Source organism: Colletotrichum spaethianum, assembly GCF_022836535.1.
Source record: "Colletotrichum spaethianum MAFF 239500 DNA, contig29, whole genome shotgun sequence".
Lineage (NCBI taxonomy): Eukaryota > Fungi > Ascomycota > Sordariomycetes > Glomerellales > Glomerellaceae > Colletotrichum > Colletotrichum spaethianum.
This window is the reverse complement of record NW_026054799.1, coordinates 64,107-81,141: the sequence shown is the minus strand read 5'-3', so window position 1 is coordinate 81,141 and position 17,035 is coordinate 64,107. Positions and strand designations below refer to the sequence as shown.

The 17,035-nt window shown below is 54.8% G+C and overlaps 3 protein-coding genes across 3 annotated transcripts; 2 read left to right on the top strand and 1 right to left on the bottom strand.

Annotated features, from left to right (window-relative positions):
* Positions 1–5,739: 5,739 nt before the first annotated feature.
* Positions 5,740–6,960, bottom strand: ColSpa_09540 (alkali-sensitive linkage protein 1; the record flags this gene model as incomplete). The annotated part of the gene is made up of 1 exon (XM_049275752.1): positions 5,740–6,960. One exon carries the CDS (start codon positions 6,958–6,960, stop codon positions 5,740–5,742), a length of 1,221 nt encoding a protein of 406 aa, XP_049131709.1.
* Positions 6,961–13,237: 6,277 nt separating this feature from the next.
* ColSpa_09539 (uncharacterized protein) lies at positions 13,238–14,123 on the top strand (the record flags this gene model as incomplete). The annotated part of the gene is made up of 2 exons (XM_049275751.1): positions 13,238–13,715; positions 13,792–14,123. The coding sequence occupies 2 exons, from the start codon at positions 13,238–13,240 to the stop codon at positions 14,121–14,123; spliced, it is 810 nt and encodes a 269-aa protein (XP_049131708.1).
* A 1,408-nt stretch (positions 14,124–15,531) lies between these two features.
* Positions 15,532–16,545, top strand: ColSpa_09538 (uncharacterized protein; the record flags this gene model as incomplete). Its single annotated transcript, XM_049275750.1, has 1 exon — positions 15,532–16,545. One exon carries the CDS (start codon positions 15,532–15,534, stop codon positions 16,543–16,545), a length of 1,014 nt encoding a protein of 337 aa, XP_049131707.1.
* Between the last annotated feature and the right edge of the window lie 490 nt (positions 16,546–17,035).

Below are 17,035 nucleotides of genomic sequence, written 5' to 3'. Positions count from 1 at the left end.
CTTGGATGCTGTGCACCGCACGTGTGGAAGGGGGTCCAACGGGTATGAAAGAGGCATCACCCATGGAACGAGTTGAAATAGAGTTGGAGTAGGGCGGATAGGTCTGGCCTAGAATGATAGCGCACTATATGGAAGAGCGGACAAACACTCCGAGTCGAAAAAGGTGGCTCAGTTGCAATTCCTGACTCTGGCTGGCACGGGAAGTCGAAATGGGATTTCTCTTGTCCATGATTTATCTTCCCTTGTCTTCATGGAGGTGCTTCGTTTTCCTGTATTCTCCCCATCCGAGTTGCCCTCCGATACGCTCGACTGGTGCTATTGTGCGGCACAAGACACCTCGTCGCTCTTGCGGCTGCGCAGGATGATAGGACTTAGACTTCGACGAGGCTCCCCTTTCCCCCTCTACCAACTGCCATTGTCCCTTCGGGATTTGACTACCATCAAACCGTATGCGCGGTGTTTGGAACGTGCAAGTCGTACGAGACGCACAAACCCTCTGGCGCCCCTCCACCGATCTCCCCAGCTCTCCCATGGATGCGTGCGTGTGTGTGTGTGTGTGTGTGTGTGTGTGTGTGTGCGCGCGCGCGCGCGATCCATGCACCGAGGCCTTGGCTCATCTTCTCTCTGCATAGCATAATGGAGAGGAAAAAAGATGGGACGTTCAGCGTCTGTGTGAGGTGAGTGACACCGGCAGAATCGTGCGCATTGGGGGATTGGGAAGGGCATGTAGCACACCTGGCTGGCAAAAGCCAACTGGAATTGGGCTGGTTCCTCCAAGGCGCCCGTTTTGTTCCTCGCTTATCGTTCGCAGTTTCCCTCGTCGCTGCCTCCATCACTTGTTTATGTGGATACGCACCTCACGGCGTCGTTACCGAGCACTTACCAAGTGATCCCATTGGTTGCTCTTCGTGCAAAGCCGTGGCATATGGTTCACAGCTTCACCTAGAGCATCCTGATCCAACATTAAGAACATGAGCTTGTGGAGTACTGTCATTCTCGGTCGGTGCCCTCTCTCCGTGGTCCCTGCTCCCACAGAGTTGTTGAAACAGCAAGGCCGGACCGCACTCCGGGCCAGGCCTGTGCTGTTTTTTCGGTATCGATGCTACTATAGGAAGACTACTACAGAGAGTCTGGCTGGATATCGGCTCAACTCGAGGCTAGTTTTAAGATGTAAAGGCTGCAAAGTGGAAGATTGGGTCGAAACAAGCATTGAATGGCGCAGAGCAGCGCAACAGACATTGCCTACCTTACACGGGCAGTATCACGAATTGCCAACTCAAAAGAAGTAGGTCAATAGAACACCACGCGGAATGGGTTTGAATGGGCGGACACTTTACGAGGCAAACTTTCATGGAACGATTCCTAGATAGTCAGCAATTGGGACAAAAAGGACGGATGGAGGGGAGGCGAAGCGGAGATGGGATTAAGAGATCTCATCCGGTGAGGCCTCCAGATCTGCGCGGCTACAACGTGGTAACTGAACGCACACAATCGATTTAGCTGGCTGTAGATGCCCCCGCCGTTTGTACTTTTACATGCTGCTAGTTAGATATTGCGCCAGGCATCTGAGTTTGTCGAAACCTGCTTACTGCCTGGAGGAGGAGGGGTAAATTGGAAGATGTTGTTTCCATTGAGTGTGGCAAACTCCACTTGAGTTTGAGCTACTCCGCCTTCCGAGCTGTTCTAGTACAGAGATCTAGAGATGCATGGAAGAAGGATAACGGAGATACCGAGCACCGGTAAGAGGAGGTAGGATTGCAGCGGCATGACGGAGCAATTTCGGAAAGAGATAACCGTACGTCAGGTCAGCCTACTATGACATGTAGAACGTAACACCTCTGCGCCTTGTCTTCCTCACTCGGACGCTTCTAACACCGCTAGCAATTTGCACTTCTTCCAGTGCCTTGGACCTTGCCTAACCCCTACGGCTTTTCGAAAGGAAGGAGACAAGATCCCCGTACTTGATTATGCAACCGCTACGATCTGACCATGTTCCTGCATTCGTTAACTGAATATTGAACGCATACCAGGTTACCAGGTTCCTCTGCAGCACCACCCGTCCACGTGGAAGATACGTATGGGAAAGACCATGAGGGAGGAGGGGACCGTTCCTCGAGACCACTCGTCTCCAACAAGGATACAGCCATATGACGGAAGAGACCGAGAACATCAACTCCCAGTCCCAGACGGATCAACTCGGACCCGGAGGTATGCGTTACCGGGTACCACGCGACGACGACCGCAGCTGGGGTCAGAGCTTCTCTTGACCTGCATCCCACTGGCCCCCTCCATTTACCCAATCGGATCTAGAGTTTCGGTTCTTTCCTTCATTGGCAACAAGTCGAGGAGCAAACGTTGAGGAAACAATCATTCATGCGACAGTTACTGTGTCTGTCCTGAGTCATTATCGGGCTCTACTCATTCATCACCACAACGTCGCTCCTCCGGGGTCGCCTCTCGACTTGCCCCTCATCGCTCAACCGAGCCGTAACCCCCACTTCCCCGGCTTAGCCCACCCCCAACCTAACTCAACCTTCTTCGTCGAAACGCTCCAAGCCTCTCCATCACGTCCCTGTTCCTTTGCAAGGATTTGACATCACACCCTCCATTGAGCTTTCTCTTTCATCCGACGACTGGTTCATTGGGTCCGGAAGTTGACGCCGAGAGGAGAGGCGAAGGTTATGACAGGTGCGGGCAGTTTTTTGTCGGTGACGGACGTTTCTTGAACCATGTTTTCCCTTTCTTGGCTTTCACCTCAATGGTCATATAAGTCACCCTCCTACCATACCACTACTCTTTCAGTCCAATCTCCCGCGGGGACTGTCCCGTCTTTTCTCCATTTTGATACGTCGTCTGTTTCTCCAGCCATCCTACGTTGGCTGTCTGTTGTGATTCGTCCTAGTTCATGTAGCTTACTACCAATACGGATCCTTCGGCATACCCAGTTGGCCGATCCCCGCGGACACGTACACAAACACACCATCTATATCCCACTCACACACACCTCCACCAGAGTACGAATACTACATCCTCCAAGCAAGTGAAAGGTAGGAACGTCGTCTGTTGTATCGCATTGGCCGCAGTTCGTCGGCGCCTCGTCATCTGCTCGTAGTCCGGCACTAGTTTGTCGGCGATGAAAGTTTTCCTATCAGTTGAGATAATTAACGATCCGGCGTCTCAATGAGTTAGATCCCGGAGTGAACTGGTCGTGCCGAAGATGAAAATAGTGTCATCCGTCGGACATGGCGAACTCGAGGCACACAACTCCGGATCTCGATCTAACTTGCGCGCTTCGCAGATTTTCCCACTATCAATGTACCGATTCTCACCAGACGGACGCCTCGCAACATGCGCTGTCAAGACGATTGCTACCCTCAGACGAGCATATGCACCAAAAAACTGTATCTTTTGCAAATTCAGAGGAACTGGTTGTGTGTTTGCGTATATAGCTTCATGTATACATCATTATACTATTGAACACATTTCGTACCGGTTCGCGTAGTGTGTAGTTGCATTGAAGGATGTCGACCTCGTGTACAGTACATAGACAATCTAGGACTACTTCTAAAGGGGTAGTGTGAAACAATCTAAACTAGACAGAGCCACCGCTAACCGCCCTCATTCCGCAAGGATACCTGCATCTCCAAGATGAACCCAACACCACGACCTACCGCCACACATACAATGTCGCGCATTGTTTGCAGGTGTTGACAAGACAGGGCCAAGCTCAAGACGAGACGAGAAGCCCCTAGCACCGTCCACCCATCTGTTAAGAGACACGTCGAAAGAATCGACACACTTTCCATCGCCGACCGCTACCGCCACCATGGAGTCATTTCGAGGATCATCTCGATATCATATATCTCCTTAGTTTACTACCTAAGCTCGGGACGAGCTTCTTCCGTGGTCGAGCCATCACTATGACGGGCTTTTCACGTCTTCCAGTAAGCTCATGACTCTGAACAGTACCTGTCATAGAGTAGTCATCCGCAAGGTTTGTCCACCACGAAAAGTCCTTTGGGCGGATTTGTCTTCCTGCGCTGTCCATCCGCGCGTTACATCAGAATATCAGGCAAGCCTGTTTGTACAATCCCTTGACAGGAACTATATACTTTGTAGCAACGTTCATGAGCATAGCGTTTGACGGTGTTCGCAACAAGATCTCCAGCCTCAAAGGCAAAGGTTGGGAGCTGCACCCTCGAATTGCAAAATCTGACCAACGCGCCGTCAGAGTAAACCGCCTCTCGTCTGAGGCCGTGAACAGCCATGCAAGGGCGCAAGTAACAGCCCCCTCTATGCTGCATCACATCGCAGCAGCATCGTCAACGTCACCGTCGCCACCGTTGAAATCGCCCAGCTCGGAGAAGATGAACAGTCCTTTCCCGAACTCGGTAATTCTACACCATTTTGCTATATCCTACGTACTACTTTGAAACAGCGTTTCCCCCAGCTAAGCATCTATCCTACCCCATTAAACACGGACAAGGTCAAATGCGTCCACCACGGCTTTCCCCCTTTCATCATCCAAACTGCCCTCGACTCAGCAAAGCAGGGCGGTGAGCTCGTCCCTTTGTCAGCGTAAGAAGCTTCACGGAGAAGCTGCGCCTCGTCATCCTTTCCTGGCGTAGCAAGGGAGCCTTGGCAATTTGGCTCCCTACACAGAAAAGGCGCAATGCCTTGAAGCGATACAAGACTTTGGGGGGAGGGGATAATTATCTCAAAGCGGCCTAGTTGACCGCACGGGGTTTGTAACATCCAGCGGAAGCTTAAACCACCGTATACCGACCAATCAACCCATCGTATTGTCCCGTACCACGGCGTACGAGTTATCCTCTTTGGATCGACAGGTTCGACCGCTACAGCCCACGCGACGCATGAATCAACGTGGCAACGAGGTAGGCCCCCCCCACCAACAAAAAAAAAAAGCGGTTTCGGGTCCGGAGGATGGCCTCTTAGACGGATGATGGCAAGGGCGCAACCGCCGGGTCATCAACGGTGTCCCGTTTCTCTGACGTTTTTTCTTTCTTTTTCGTCCGTCAAAACCATCATCCGTTTCCTTCTCCCTGGAGTGCACCTTGTTGGCCGACTACCCGATCAGACTAGTAAGCGCCGGGTGCCGGGCGACACGGACCAGGAGCACGGAACAGGACCGAACATGAGTGTACTTCTGCAACGTAGACTACCTAAGCAAGCCTCAGGAAATGTTATCACGGGCCCGGCGTCACACATGCTCAGTGACGTTTCCTACAAGACATTCCACTTGCAAGCATCGTAGGCATGAATGGGCCAAGTTCAAGGAGCAAAAGTAAGTGTAATGTGATAACTAGGCTTGTGCAGCCTGGTATTCCATTGTGTGTTCGTAGCTCGTGAGTCTATCCTTTTGGATCTCGTTTGGATCGTCCCTGAGCCCATTTTCCCCTTCTCTAAAAATAAAAAAAAGTCCGCAAACACCATATGTTTGTGTCGGGTATCCTGTGAGCCAAACCCGACTCGAAAAATTCATCCAGTTAGGAGGGAGTTATTCAGCGAGTGACCACCCCTGAATGCGAAAAGCGAATGTCCCGAAGAAGAAAAGAGGTAACCGTATGTACAGTAGAATTGAATTAGAGAGAGGCGGGCGACCACTTCCGGAAATACCTGTCCACCGTAAAACCCCGGCGGCCCCCGAAAGAAACATTGATGCCCGCCCTTGACAGTTGGATGCGTACCGGCAACTCAACCGACGCTGCCTCAGCAGACTTAGGCAGAGGCATAGGCCTGGCCAAGAGCGCTGAGGCCAGAGCCGGAGTTGAGAACGCCGTCGCTGGCCATGAAGTAGGAGTAGCGGTCGAGGTACTCGAGACTGTCCAACTTGGGGACGTTGGTCTGGACGAAGCTGGTGATCTGGTCGCTGCTGCCGAAGGGGGCAAACTCGGTGAGCCAGACGGGCTTGCCGCCACAGATCTCGTGGACCGACTGGAGGTGGTCAAAAAGGGTGGAAGCGGCGTCCGAGGGGGAGTACCAGTGGGTGACGCAGAAGTCGTAGGCGCAGCCAGCGGTGTTGCAAGCGGAAACCCAGGACTTGAGCCAGTCGAGACCCTCACCGGCAATGTTGCTGTTGGTGATGGCAGGGGCACCGATCTTAACCTTTCCGGAATAGGGGTTGATGTACTTGACGTGAGCGGTGGCGGCAGAGCCGGCGTCGAGGTTGCACTGGGCGGCATTGTCACACTCGTTGAAACTCAGAATGTGAGTAGAGCCCTTGGCGATGGCGGCGTCGGCATTCTCGGTCCAGCGGGCGGTGTGGGTGTCGATGGGGCCCCAGAGCATGGGGACGAAGTCGACGCCGGAAGCGGTGAGGCCGTTGTCGCTCGAGTCCCAGTTGTAAGCCCACGAGCAGTCCTTGCAAGAGCCGGTGAAGAAGGCGTTGACCTTGGTAGGATCGTTGTAAGCGATACCGCGCTTGCCACCGGTGGAAGCAGAGCTGGTGCTAGCAGTAGCAACCTTGGCAGAAGAGACGGGAGTAGAAGAGACGGCAACAGCCTGCTCCATGACGGCAGCCTGGGAAGAGGCGGGCGCAGAGGAGACGGCAATAGCCTGCTCAATGATGGGAGCCTGGGAAGAGGGCTTGGGGGCAACCGAAGTGACCAGAGTGGTGCTGGGAGCCGCCGGAGTGGGAATGGAAGTAGTGCTAAGAGCAGCGATGACCGGGGTGGGGGTCGAGATCACGACGATGGAAGTCGAGGTGGTGGTCGGGGTGTACTGGACCTCAGGTTGGGCAGCAGCAGGGGTAGGAGTCGGAGTGGGAGTGCTGGCAGGGGCAGACTCGCCCTCGATGATGGTGACAGTGACCCATTCAGTGACGATGTCGTACTTGTAAGCACGCTTCTCCTGGTGCATGTGGCGATGAGCGTTAAAGCCCAGGGCCTGCTCAGCGAGAGCGAGCGAGGCGATGACGGAAAGAGCCTTCTTGGCGTACATCTTGGCGGTTGTCGATGGGTATCGGTTGGTGTTTGTTACCTGTGTGTGAAGGAGGCGGTTTGTCGAGGAAGGTGCTTGTGAAAAAGCTGTTGATGATTTCTTTCTCGAAGTGGTTTGTAGTCACGAAGTTCCGGCCTTGGAATGAGGGTGGATATATCGTTTGGATACACACGGAAGGAGCGATGTAGTTGCTTGCTGGTTGTTCGGTCTGTCAAAGACGCGAATAAGGAAAGTGGTGCGGTTGTTGTTGGTGAGTTCGAGTGAACAACGAACTGCTGGGTTTGTGTACACAAGGTCGAAGCTGGCGACCGTTGGTGAATGAATGTGAACGTGACCGAAGAAGGACAGACAAGCCGGTTGGTGTAAGGAAGGGGAAGCAGCAAGAGAGTGTGGGGGGGGAAGGAGGCAGTTTAAGAAGAGAAAGTGACTGGGTGCCGGGGAGGAAACAAATAAGGCAGGGACGTTTGTAGAACGAAACAAACCTGGAAGAGGTGGGAAGGTGAGGTCGACCGGAAGGAAGAAGCGACCTCAGATGCAGGTGCAGTTGGCAGTTGCCAATTCTGTTGCGGGAACTGGTGCGGACTATGGGTCCTGGTGGGTCGGGGTTGCAGACACACTGGATCCCACGGGGCTGATTTGCGATTCACCACGAGGAAGGAGGGGGACCAAAGTAGTTTACGAACGATGGTGGCCCCTTCCTCCGTACCTGCCTATCCGCGCGCACTAGGAGAAGCAGGGGGCGGGCGGGCCGGACGTACGAAGTATCGCGCTTTCCGGGAAAGGAAGTGGTGTGGTTGTGTGGTGCGGTGCGGTACGGTAGTGGTTGCTCCTGTTGCTCCTGGCAGTTACAAGTCACAACCATGGCAGGTGGAGCGTGCCCTTCCTTCCTTCCAGACGTGCCATTCCTTCTTCATGTTATGGATCCCTTTCCACCATTCACTGTCGTGGTCGACAGATATGTTGGTCGACTATTCGCTCGAAGCAGCCCTTGGAGTTGCTCCCAGCCGACTCCTGAGTGGTGGCTGACTGGTCAGGGTGGGAACCGTCGCCCCCTTGGCAGTTCATCAGAGCTTTTTTTTTCCTTTCCCTCTTCGTCCGATTTCGTGTTCATTTTTTTTTTTTCTCGGGGTGATCAGCGCCTCATGAGCCATGCTTTTCTCTGCTGATCCCGGTTATTTTTGTGGCCCCTCTCCATGGCCCTGGGGTCTGGACACTCTGGATTTTCCCGGACTGACTCTCTGGCAAGCGCTCAGTGGGCGGGGGCGACACGGGCGACACGGGAGACGCACTCAGCACGACGGGGATGGTGTGCTGGCGTTGCGTCCTGATGACTGATGATTACCCAGGACCTCCTCGACTCTGCCAACTCGATGCCCCAAACTTGCTGCCCAGAGCGGAGAATCCAAACGACGGCTAAACCGCCGCGGTGAATCGCAGCATGAGAGACACCCACAGTGACATAAGGCGCCTCACAATCGGTGGCCATCTATGTATGGTAGTCCTTGCCAGTGTCTCCCAAGTCGACCTACCAAGGGGGAGGGCAGCCGGCTGATTTCCTTTTCCCAGCCATTTGGCTTTGTTCCTTAATCAATGGGGTCTCGGCTTGACTGGCTATCCGTTGTCTACTGCAGATCACTGGCAATACCACATCGATAGCCTTTTGGCTGGTGCCAAACGAGGGAGAAACGAATAGTCGCAGCTGGGTTGTTTTGGAGTGCCGCCCACTCACACCTCAGCGACAACTAGCGCTCGATGGCAACTCGTCGCCCTTCTTGCCCTTCCACCCGCTGGCGCTGGCCTGGACCTCTCGGCCAAGAAGAGGGGAAGAGCGACTTGATTCTGGCTCGAGGAACAACAATAACACCACCTGGGCAGCGGATGGAGCAAGAAGCGCCATTTTCGACCCCTGGCTTATGCAGGTACGGGGGCAAAATGCTGCAGGAACCGGCACCACGGCGCAACCTTGGAAACACCGGGCGCCAAGGATGCGTTGCTGGATACGACGTCGTCACGTAACTTTTGGGTGTGATCGCTGCGAAAAGTTACATCACCAAGCAAGTCTCGTTCCTTGCTTATCCTCAACCGCCGGCCCCCTCGAGCCCCCATCCGATCCAGTCAGCGACTGCAACACCTTGCTGCACGCTCTGGCCAGCAACAAGCACGAGCAGCACAGGTGGCAGTCGATGGTAGGTAGGACGGGACTACTGCACGCAAATACCTCACCTCTCTCACCTCACTACAGGAACCGTAACAACGGTCGGCGTGATACAGATTAGCATCCGGAGGAAGTGGGCTCTTGGCAGCCTAGGGCGTTCTCGTCCTTGAACCGTTGGGTTCTGGCTTCAACTCACTAGGCTCGTTGCCGAGTGTAAGAATTCGAGCCTTGACGTGAGCCTTGACTTGACTTGACGCTTGGCCGCATGCAAAGGGGGAAGAAACCTGCCAGAGCCGTCAAGTCCCTAGGTGGGTGCCTCTACCATCGAATTAGTTGCGGTGCTATCGATGACAATTCCCCTGCAGAAAATCCCTCTTTTTTGCCTCCTGTCAAGAAGTCTCTGCACAGAAGCTCGTCACCATGGCCTCGACCCCCGCTCCCTCCCTCCCTCTTCCCGATGATGAGAGCCCTACGCCATCTCCAGGGAAACGTACGTACAAGATTACTACCGATGCCTAGAGGCAGAGCCATCGCCGGACATTACGAGCTCGGCAAAGCCTTCCTCCCTCGTCTTCTCGTCCACCCTTACGTGGCCCCCTCAACGAAGCCTCAAAGCCCACAAGTCACTTTCACTAGGAGGGTGTTGGCGGTGATTGGGTGGCGCCGCATTCAACCCGACCCCCAACACTGACTGGCGAAGCCATCAAGTTGGACAGATAGTCTCAGCTGGCCTGGAGGCGCCGGGCAGGGTTGGCCGTCAGGGCAGGCCCTACTCTGGGTTTTTCGTATCCCGTCCCACAGCGCCAGCATCAGACGAACAAAGAGTTGACAACGGCTGACTTGGGACGGCGGCCCCGCGCTTGGGGCAACCCGAGGGCCTGATGCCATTGTCATGGGAGAATGGGTCCAATGCGAGGTCGCTCTGAGCGCGATAAGTCCCGCCCATCGAGACCCCCGTTTCACCACTTTGGGCTGGGGCCCACGTTGACTTGTTCGGCGCTTCTCGCCTATCCCCTTTTGCGCTTAGCTGGTTACGTGGAGCCTGATGGATCGCCAGGACGAGTTGACCGCGCGCACAGTCCAGACTCCCCCAAGCCCCAGCCCGGGAACTGACGCCGAGTCAAAGAAGCCCACGACTGTCCGACAGCGTCAGACCCGGCAGCGCCAGCAACCCAAACCCCAGGGCGACGGCTGTGAAACCCTAAGCGAAATGAGCTTCCGCCGCCACGGGGCAGACGTCCAGCGAATCCCATCCATCATCCCAGAAGATGACGCCTATTCTGGCGTTTGGCTCCCACTCGTCTGGCTCTTTTCTGACAGCGCCGCCCACATCCCTCGCCTAGTCTGTGCCGTCGCTTCCCTACCGCCCTGCCCAAAAGCCGAACAAAACCAGCGCTTCGGATCATCCAAAGCTTGTTGGTCCGACAATACTATGTACATAGTATTTCGTCCTCAGCCAGCCCTAGACCAGAGTGTGCTGGGATGCGACAACCAGGGCAACACTGCGCCACGCCGAAGCTAGAGCTCGGAATGCCACCCAGCTCCATCAAACGGCGCTGCCATGCCGGCCGCTGTTCTCGATCAGGGCCATCAGCACCGTCCGCGGCGCTCATTCAACCTGGCTCAGTGGCTCTTCAGAGGCTGAAGCCGATATCCGCGGCGCACGACTCAGAGCCCTGGGCCGCGCAAGGTCGAGCAATATCAGGACACTAGGGCCTTTGTTCTATAATAGTAGATTCATTACGACATACGTAATCATCTCGGCATTGCCAGATGCTTAGCTCTGCCCCCACCAAATCCGCCCGCCGTTGTTTAGACGCCAAAGAGTTGCACCCGCGACTCCGATACCCAACATCGGGAATCGACCAGTGAACCGAACGCATTGTTCTTCGTCCGATATCAATTTTAAGCTTGTGGTTTATGCGCAACAACGGCACACAAAAATGCACATGTCCTCGGTGTCCCATAATACTCGCTTTAGGGTTGCCATTATTGCATTGGCCAATCCCTTGAATGATGCTGACGTTTGCACATTCACTCCTGATATATGTCTCACCCGCATGGTGCATACCACTTTTAGCCTTCTCACCAAATCATCTCATCATTTCCCCCCCACCCTATCATTTTCGTCCTGCTTTCTTGTACATCCACATGGAATAGCACCCGAGGTCAGCTGCAGTAGTTGTTATTTATTCAAATCCGCCCTGCGGGATGATCTGCAGCTAAGCATGTTTTGTTCCGTTGAGCTATACAGAATCCCTTCAATTGAACAAAGGGCTGCTGGCAGTTGTTTGTCGGTTGGTGTGTCCTTTACTTGCGACTTCGGGACATGGTCAGCTGATGCGTAAATGGCTTGGCGGCAAACATGGATGGAGACGTCGGTGACCGCTACAAGACGGCCCTTTCAGTTCCAAGATTGCAGAAAATGAGCATTGCTTTGTGACACAGCGGGCCTGTCGTTGGAAGGACTTGAGGAGCAGAAGTCTTATTGGAATGACTTTGGCTGAACAAACTACGGGATGTCGAGTTTACACAAAGCTCGAGTGTTTTCAGCGGCCAATTTCGTAGAAATTGGCCATGCTTGTGAGACAGCCAATAAGGCAAGCCTCTGAGCCCAAGTTCGTCTGAACACCAGCGATGCTAGGTATGAAGACGTCTGTTGGTGACGGCGTGACGACCTTTTTGAGTCAAATCTTCTCCCCAAGTCAAGTCACCGAGATTGGGTTAGAGACATTGGATTTCAGCCCACCGCCTCGAAAATATTGCTGTCGGCGCCTCCATCGCCATCGTCAAATTAAGTGACGCGGCCAAAAGGCTCATTTACGTTTGTCTTAGAAGTATTCCAAGCGTTTTCGACTCTGAGAAAAGAAGTTGCAAGGCAAAGGCTACGGCATTCGGTTGACACCCGGCCGTGATCCACACCTCCGGAGACCATCCTCCCGGAAGGAATCCATGCCTCGACATCGCCCATCCTCGCTTACAAACGACCCAGTCATTCCTACCTCTTTCACTAAGTTCGCGCAGGCTTCGTTCGGTGAGCAAAAGCAGATGCCGGTAACATCCCCATGGAGTCTTGCGTTGCACAGCCTCCACAAAGTCAACGACGGTTATGGCTGAAGATGGCAAGCGACCAATGACGTCTCGGTATCGCTGGATCTAAGACCTGTAGCGGGCTATCAATCGCCCGACGCCCTGCCACGATGACAGTCGTCAATGGCGCCGCACGTGACTGGGCTGTCTAGCTATCGACGCGCCCGCATCGAGCTGAGGGCGACGTCAGGTCATATCTAGCTCGGCCGTTGAAACTATTTTGTCAAGCTTTGAATCGTTCTCCGGAGCTTCTGGCGGTGCATAATCTCTACGCCAAGTCGTCAGAGAACCGATTTAAGCCTACAGCTGAACCGCTTTGGGAGACAAAGTCCACGGCACCATGAATACTGCCCAACCATCACTTTCTCTGCTCGCCGCCGCGCCAGATATGAACGGCTTTGATTATGGTACGCTCTTCCAAAGTGATGAGCTGTTTCTCGGGGACGAGAACACCTATTCGAGTGAGACGCTTTCAGAATCGTCCCCAAATAGAGCGTCCAAGTCCAGACCAGAAAACGCTGTGGAGGGGTACTCATCACAGAATACGACCGCTCAGAAGCAGCGGCTCGAGAGGCGAGGACATACCAAAAGCCGAAGGGGGTGTTTTAATTGCAAGAGAAGAAGAATCAAGGTAAGATCTTGGCTCAAGGGTTCTCTTGTTAGACTAACACTGCTTGCAGTGCCAGGAGACACACCCGTCTTGCGGCCATTGTGCCAAGTCGGGACTTGAATGCGAATACCCAAACACACCAGCCATTGTACACCAGGTACGCAAAGACAGCCATGTTATGCGCTGCGTCTCTAAATTTTTGTGTTCAGCCGCACCATCAGGTGCCACTGTTTAGTCTGCAAGACATGCGCTTCTTCCAGCACTTTATGCTACGGTGTTATCCCCATCACCCCATAGGGAACGAGAACATCTGGACGCACGAAGTGCCGTGCTTGTCCCAAAGTGTCAGTCACCTCACGCGCCCATGCCGGCGACGTGCTAACACTTCAAAGCACGAGTTTCTTATGCACGCCATCCTCGGCATGGCCGCCTGCGACCTGATGAACACGGACCCGAGCCTCCTGGCCTTCGCCATGGCGCACCGCGTCAAGGCCATCAAGGCCATCAAGAAGTCCCTCGCCGAGCTGCCCCGACAGAAGGGCACGACCTCGGAGCACGCCAACGCGCTGATCGCGACGTGCTTCGCGCTGACGTTCCAGTCCGTGACGTTCGAGGACGGCATGCCAGAGTACATGACCTTCATCCGCGGCATCCTCATCATCGGCACGCAGATGTGGATCAAGGGCATCAAGCCCATCTTTGTAAACATCATCGGCGACGATTCGCGCACCGTGTTGGAGCCCAAGATGGCGGACCTGCCGCTTATTCAGAAGGAGTGGGCGGACGGCGCGGTCGAGGCGATTGCTGGGCTGAGGGGGCTCTGCCGGGACGTGGTGGAGATTGAGTATTTCGACATCATCATGGAGATGGCGACGAAACTGCACACGTCGTCGTGGGAAGGTAAGTTGCTCTTATATGCCGGTGAACGTGGTTCTGGTATGTGAATTGGCGGTACTGACAGATGATGCCGCATCAGCATATCAAACCTTGACAAAGCACTACGGCTGGTGGATCCAGCTGCCGCACGAAAAGTTCCAGCGCGTCATCGACATGGGAAACCAGACAATGATCCTCCTGGCGAGCCACTGGATCGCGCTGAAGCAGATCATGGCCTTCATCACCAACGCCGAGCACGAGTGCCGCGAGAAGGCGCCGCCGCGGGAGAGCGCCATCGATTTGGGCATCATTCGCTGGCTGGGGTATCTGAACAAGCTGGTCGACCACGAGCACCTCATATACAACCAGTGGCCGCTGTGGGTTGAGAATCAGCTGGATCAAGATTTGGGATTCTTTGGGAAGAGATACTGAGATTGTAAATGCGATAGAAGGGCGGATGCTGAGTGCTAGGTTATGAACGTGATATCCCGCCGGCCTTTGGTTTAATCTTCGACGTCGTGACTGTAGGGGTGTTGTCGAGCTATTCAAATCAGTACAGTGCTTCACTGGGTAACGAATCGTACCGAGAATATAACCCTGGTCAATATCTTCGCGAGCTATCACAGCACTTTGCATTGTATCCGCGAGTCCCAACACGACATGCATCCAGGTCGTCTTGGTCTAGCCCTACGCAAATTGGCCAACCCACGGGGTTCCCACCCGATCGCATCATCGCGGTACCGACAATGTGCGTCATTTCCGACAGAAGCGAGACAAGAAAGACAAGCATTCTCTTCCATGGAGTGATCGCTGGTCAAGATCTCGCTGATCCTTATCAACAGCTGACGATCTCGGTGCCGGCGTGGGGTATAGGTGGGGCTCTCGAGCCTTTCTTCAGTGGACTGAGTGCAGCCGTGGTGCTTGTCGGGCGCTGCGACCCCACTCCATCCCCCGAGCCCGGGGCACCGCCCCTCGCCGTCATTAGCGCACCGCCTCCCCGGATACGACGCATCTGATTGGTCGAGGTCGGCAAAACGAGGAATACGGCGGCCGGGTGTGGGGCCGTTGACCAATGGGACACTTCGGGGCGCGTGACCGTCTCATACCAGCCAGCATGGCGTTGTTCCTCCTGCTGTGCACTTTCCTTGCCCTGACGACCGACTGCGCGAATCCGTTTCCGTACTAAGCCGCTGCCAAAGCAAGACATGCGAGCAATACGGTGCCGTGGTGCGCGTGGGCGAGGCATGTGGCCCAGGGGACCCATAAGCTTAAACACGCTTTTCTCACTCCCGGCGGGACAGGCCAAGCTTTCTGCCTTATCTCGAGCACCTAGAACCAAACTAGCCACAGGCCTGATGTCGAGCCTGCTGCGCCTCTGACGCCCTCCAGATGCGATAATCTCGATTGGCCTGGCGGCGCTCGAGAGTACGACGAGGACGAAAGAGCGAATGGCGGGGATGCGCAAAGCGGCGTAGGACAGATCGCCGGCGTTTCTGGCATCGCATTCCTCGCATCCGTGGTTCTGCGGGGCTGTGTTTCTTATTCAGACCTGATGTTGTCGACTTTCTCCGCACTGAGCTCAGCTTATATCGAAGCAAAGGCTATAAAGCACGCTTCCTCTCCTTCGGTCGAGATAGGATAGCTAGGCCGCAACGATATCAAGTCCTTTGGTATTACCTACAGCAACCCGCACTTGGAATCCTCACCAGTACCTCTATTGCCTCTGAAGAAATTCGACGCTGTCGAGATAAAGTTACAACTTTTAATTGTAGAGTAACTGCCATACCACACTTCTCTCTCAAAGCTGCAGTCGATCGGCCAGCGGCCTTATCAATCCACAATGTCGGCCCTCGCAGACAAGTTCCGCAACATCCCCAGCACTTCCTCCTTGCCCGCATACTCGAACGCGACGGAGGTCGAACTGGCTGAAATCTCACCCTCGACATCGAGTTCCAGCCTCCCGCCCGCCTACGATGACGCCACCGCCACGGCTTCGGCCTCGGCAGACAGAGACGAAACGGCCAGCAGCTTGACACAACCACCACGAGAATCCTTCACTCCCACGGTCCACTTCCAAATCGAGACCTTGGGAAAGCAATGGCTCTCGTTGCCCGTCGGCACCCGCCCGGACCCGATTCCGGTCTACCGTGTTGAGGCGGGATCCTGGGCCCCGGCATCGACCCCGGCGTACGTCTCCCTCCGATTCGCCCGCAGCGACAACAGCTGCCACCTCGTGAGAGGCGACGACGAATCGCAGGTGCCGGTATGCACGACGCTCTACCGCTTCGGGCCGGGCAAACCGCCCGTCTTCCGCCTGCCGCAGTCGCTCGTCTCTCCGCACGCCTCTCCCGAGTCCCCAGCGTCCTCTTCAAGCGAGCTCCAGCACGGGGACGATGGATCTAGGGAAGACGGGGGACTGGACCTCCAGATAGTGTCAAAGTCCCTCACGACACGCACCCAGGTCCTCAAGACGCCCCTGGGGACATTCCGATGGCGCTACGCCTCGCGCCGGGAGCGCGCCGCGGTCACGGGGGCCGACAACCTCCTCATCTGCGAGCTCGTGCAGAATGTCGCGCTGGCGGGCGGGAAGAAGACCGAGGAGAAGACGACGAGGATCGCGCAGTTTGTGCGCGGCGCGGAGACAAGGACGAAGGGGTCCGGACGCAGCACGGCGGGGAACGGGGGCAGGTTGATGGTTGACTTGGCGAGGTGGGCGGACCTGAAAGACGGTGCGAGAGACGCGGTCGAGGTGCTTGTTGTTGCGAGTTGTGTGTGCATGTTGAAGAAGGAGGTCGATCGGAGGAGGGTGCAGCAGATGATGATCATCGCCGGAGGAGCTTCTGGGGGTGGTTGACGTGGTCTTGTTAGATTAGATTGTGCGGCTTTGCTAAAGATGTCGTTTTTTGTTTTGTAACTGTAGGTCCTACATTTTAAGATACCTGTTCAACTTTTACTGCATCGCCTTGAATACCACACATGGCGTACATGTCACAGAAGAAGGGTTTGTTTCCTCCATGTTCTACGCCATGTTGACTCATATCTTCTATCACACGCCTGTCATTCTTCACTCTTCTGTTCCGCCTACTCTCCACGAAATATTCAGCACCATACGCTGACGAACTAATGGTTAAAGACACGGGAAATGCGTTGGGGTAGGGCGTGGTCTGCCGTTTGAAGCAGAAGGCCTTCACGAGCGACGACACCGCAGCGGGATATATCAATATAGCCCTCAATTCGGATGGAGCTTCCAGTACGACGCGTCCTCAATGTAATGGATTCAAACGGAGACCGAAAGTGTAATGGATAAGTCGCCTTTCATGATACGAAAAGTATGGTTTACACAA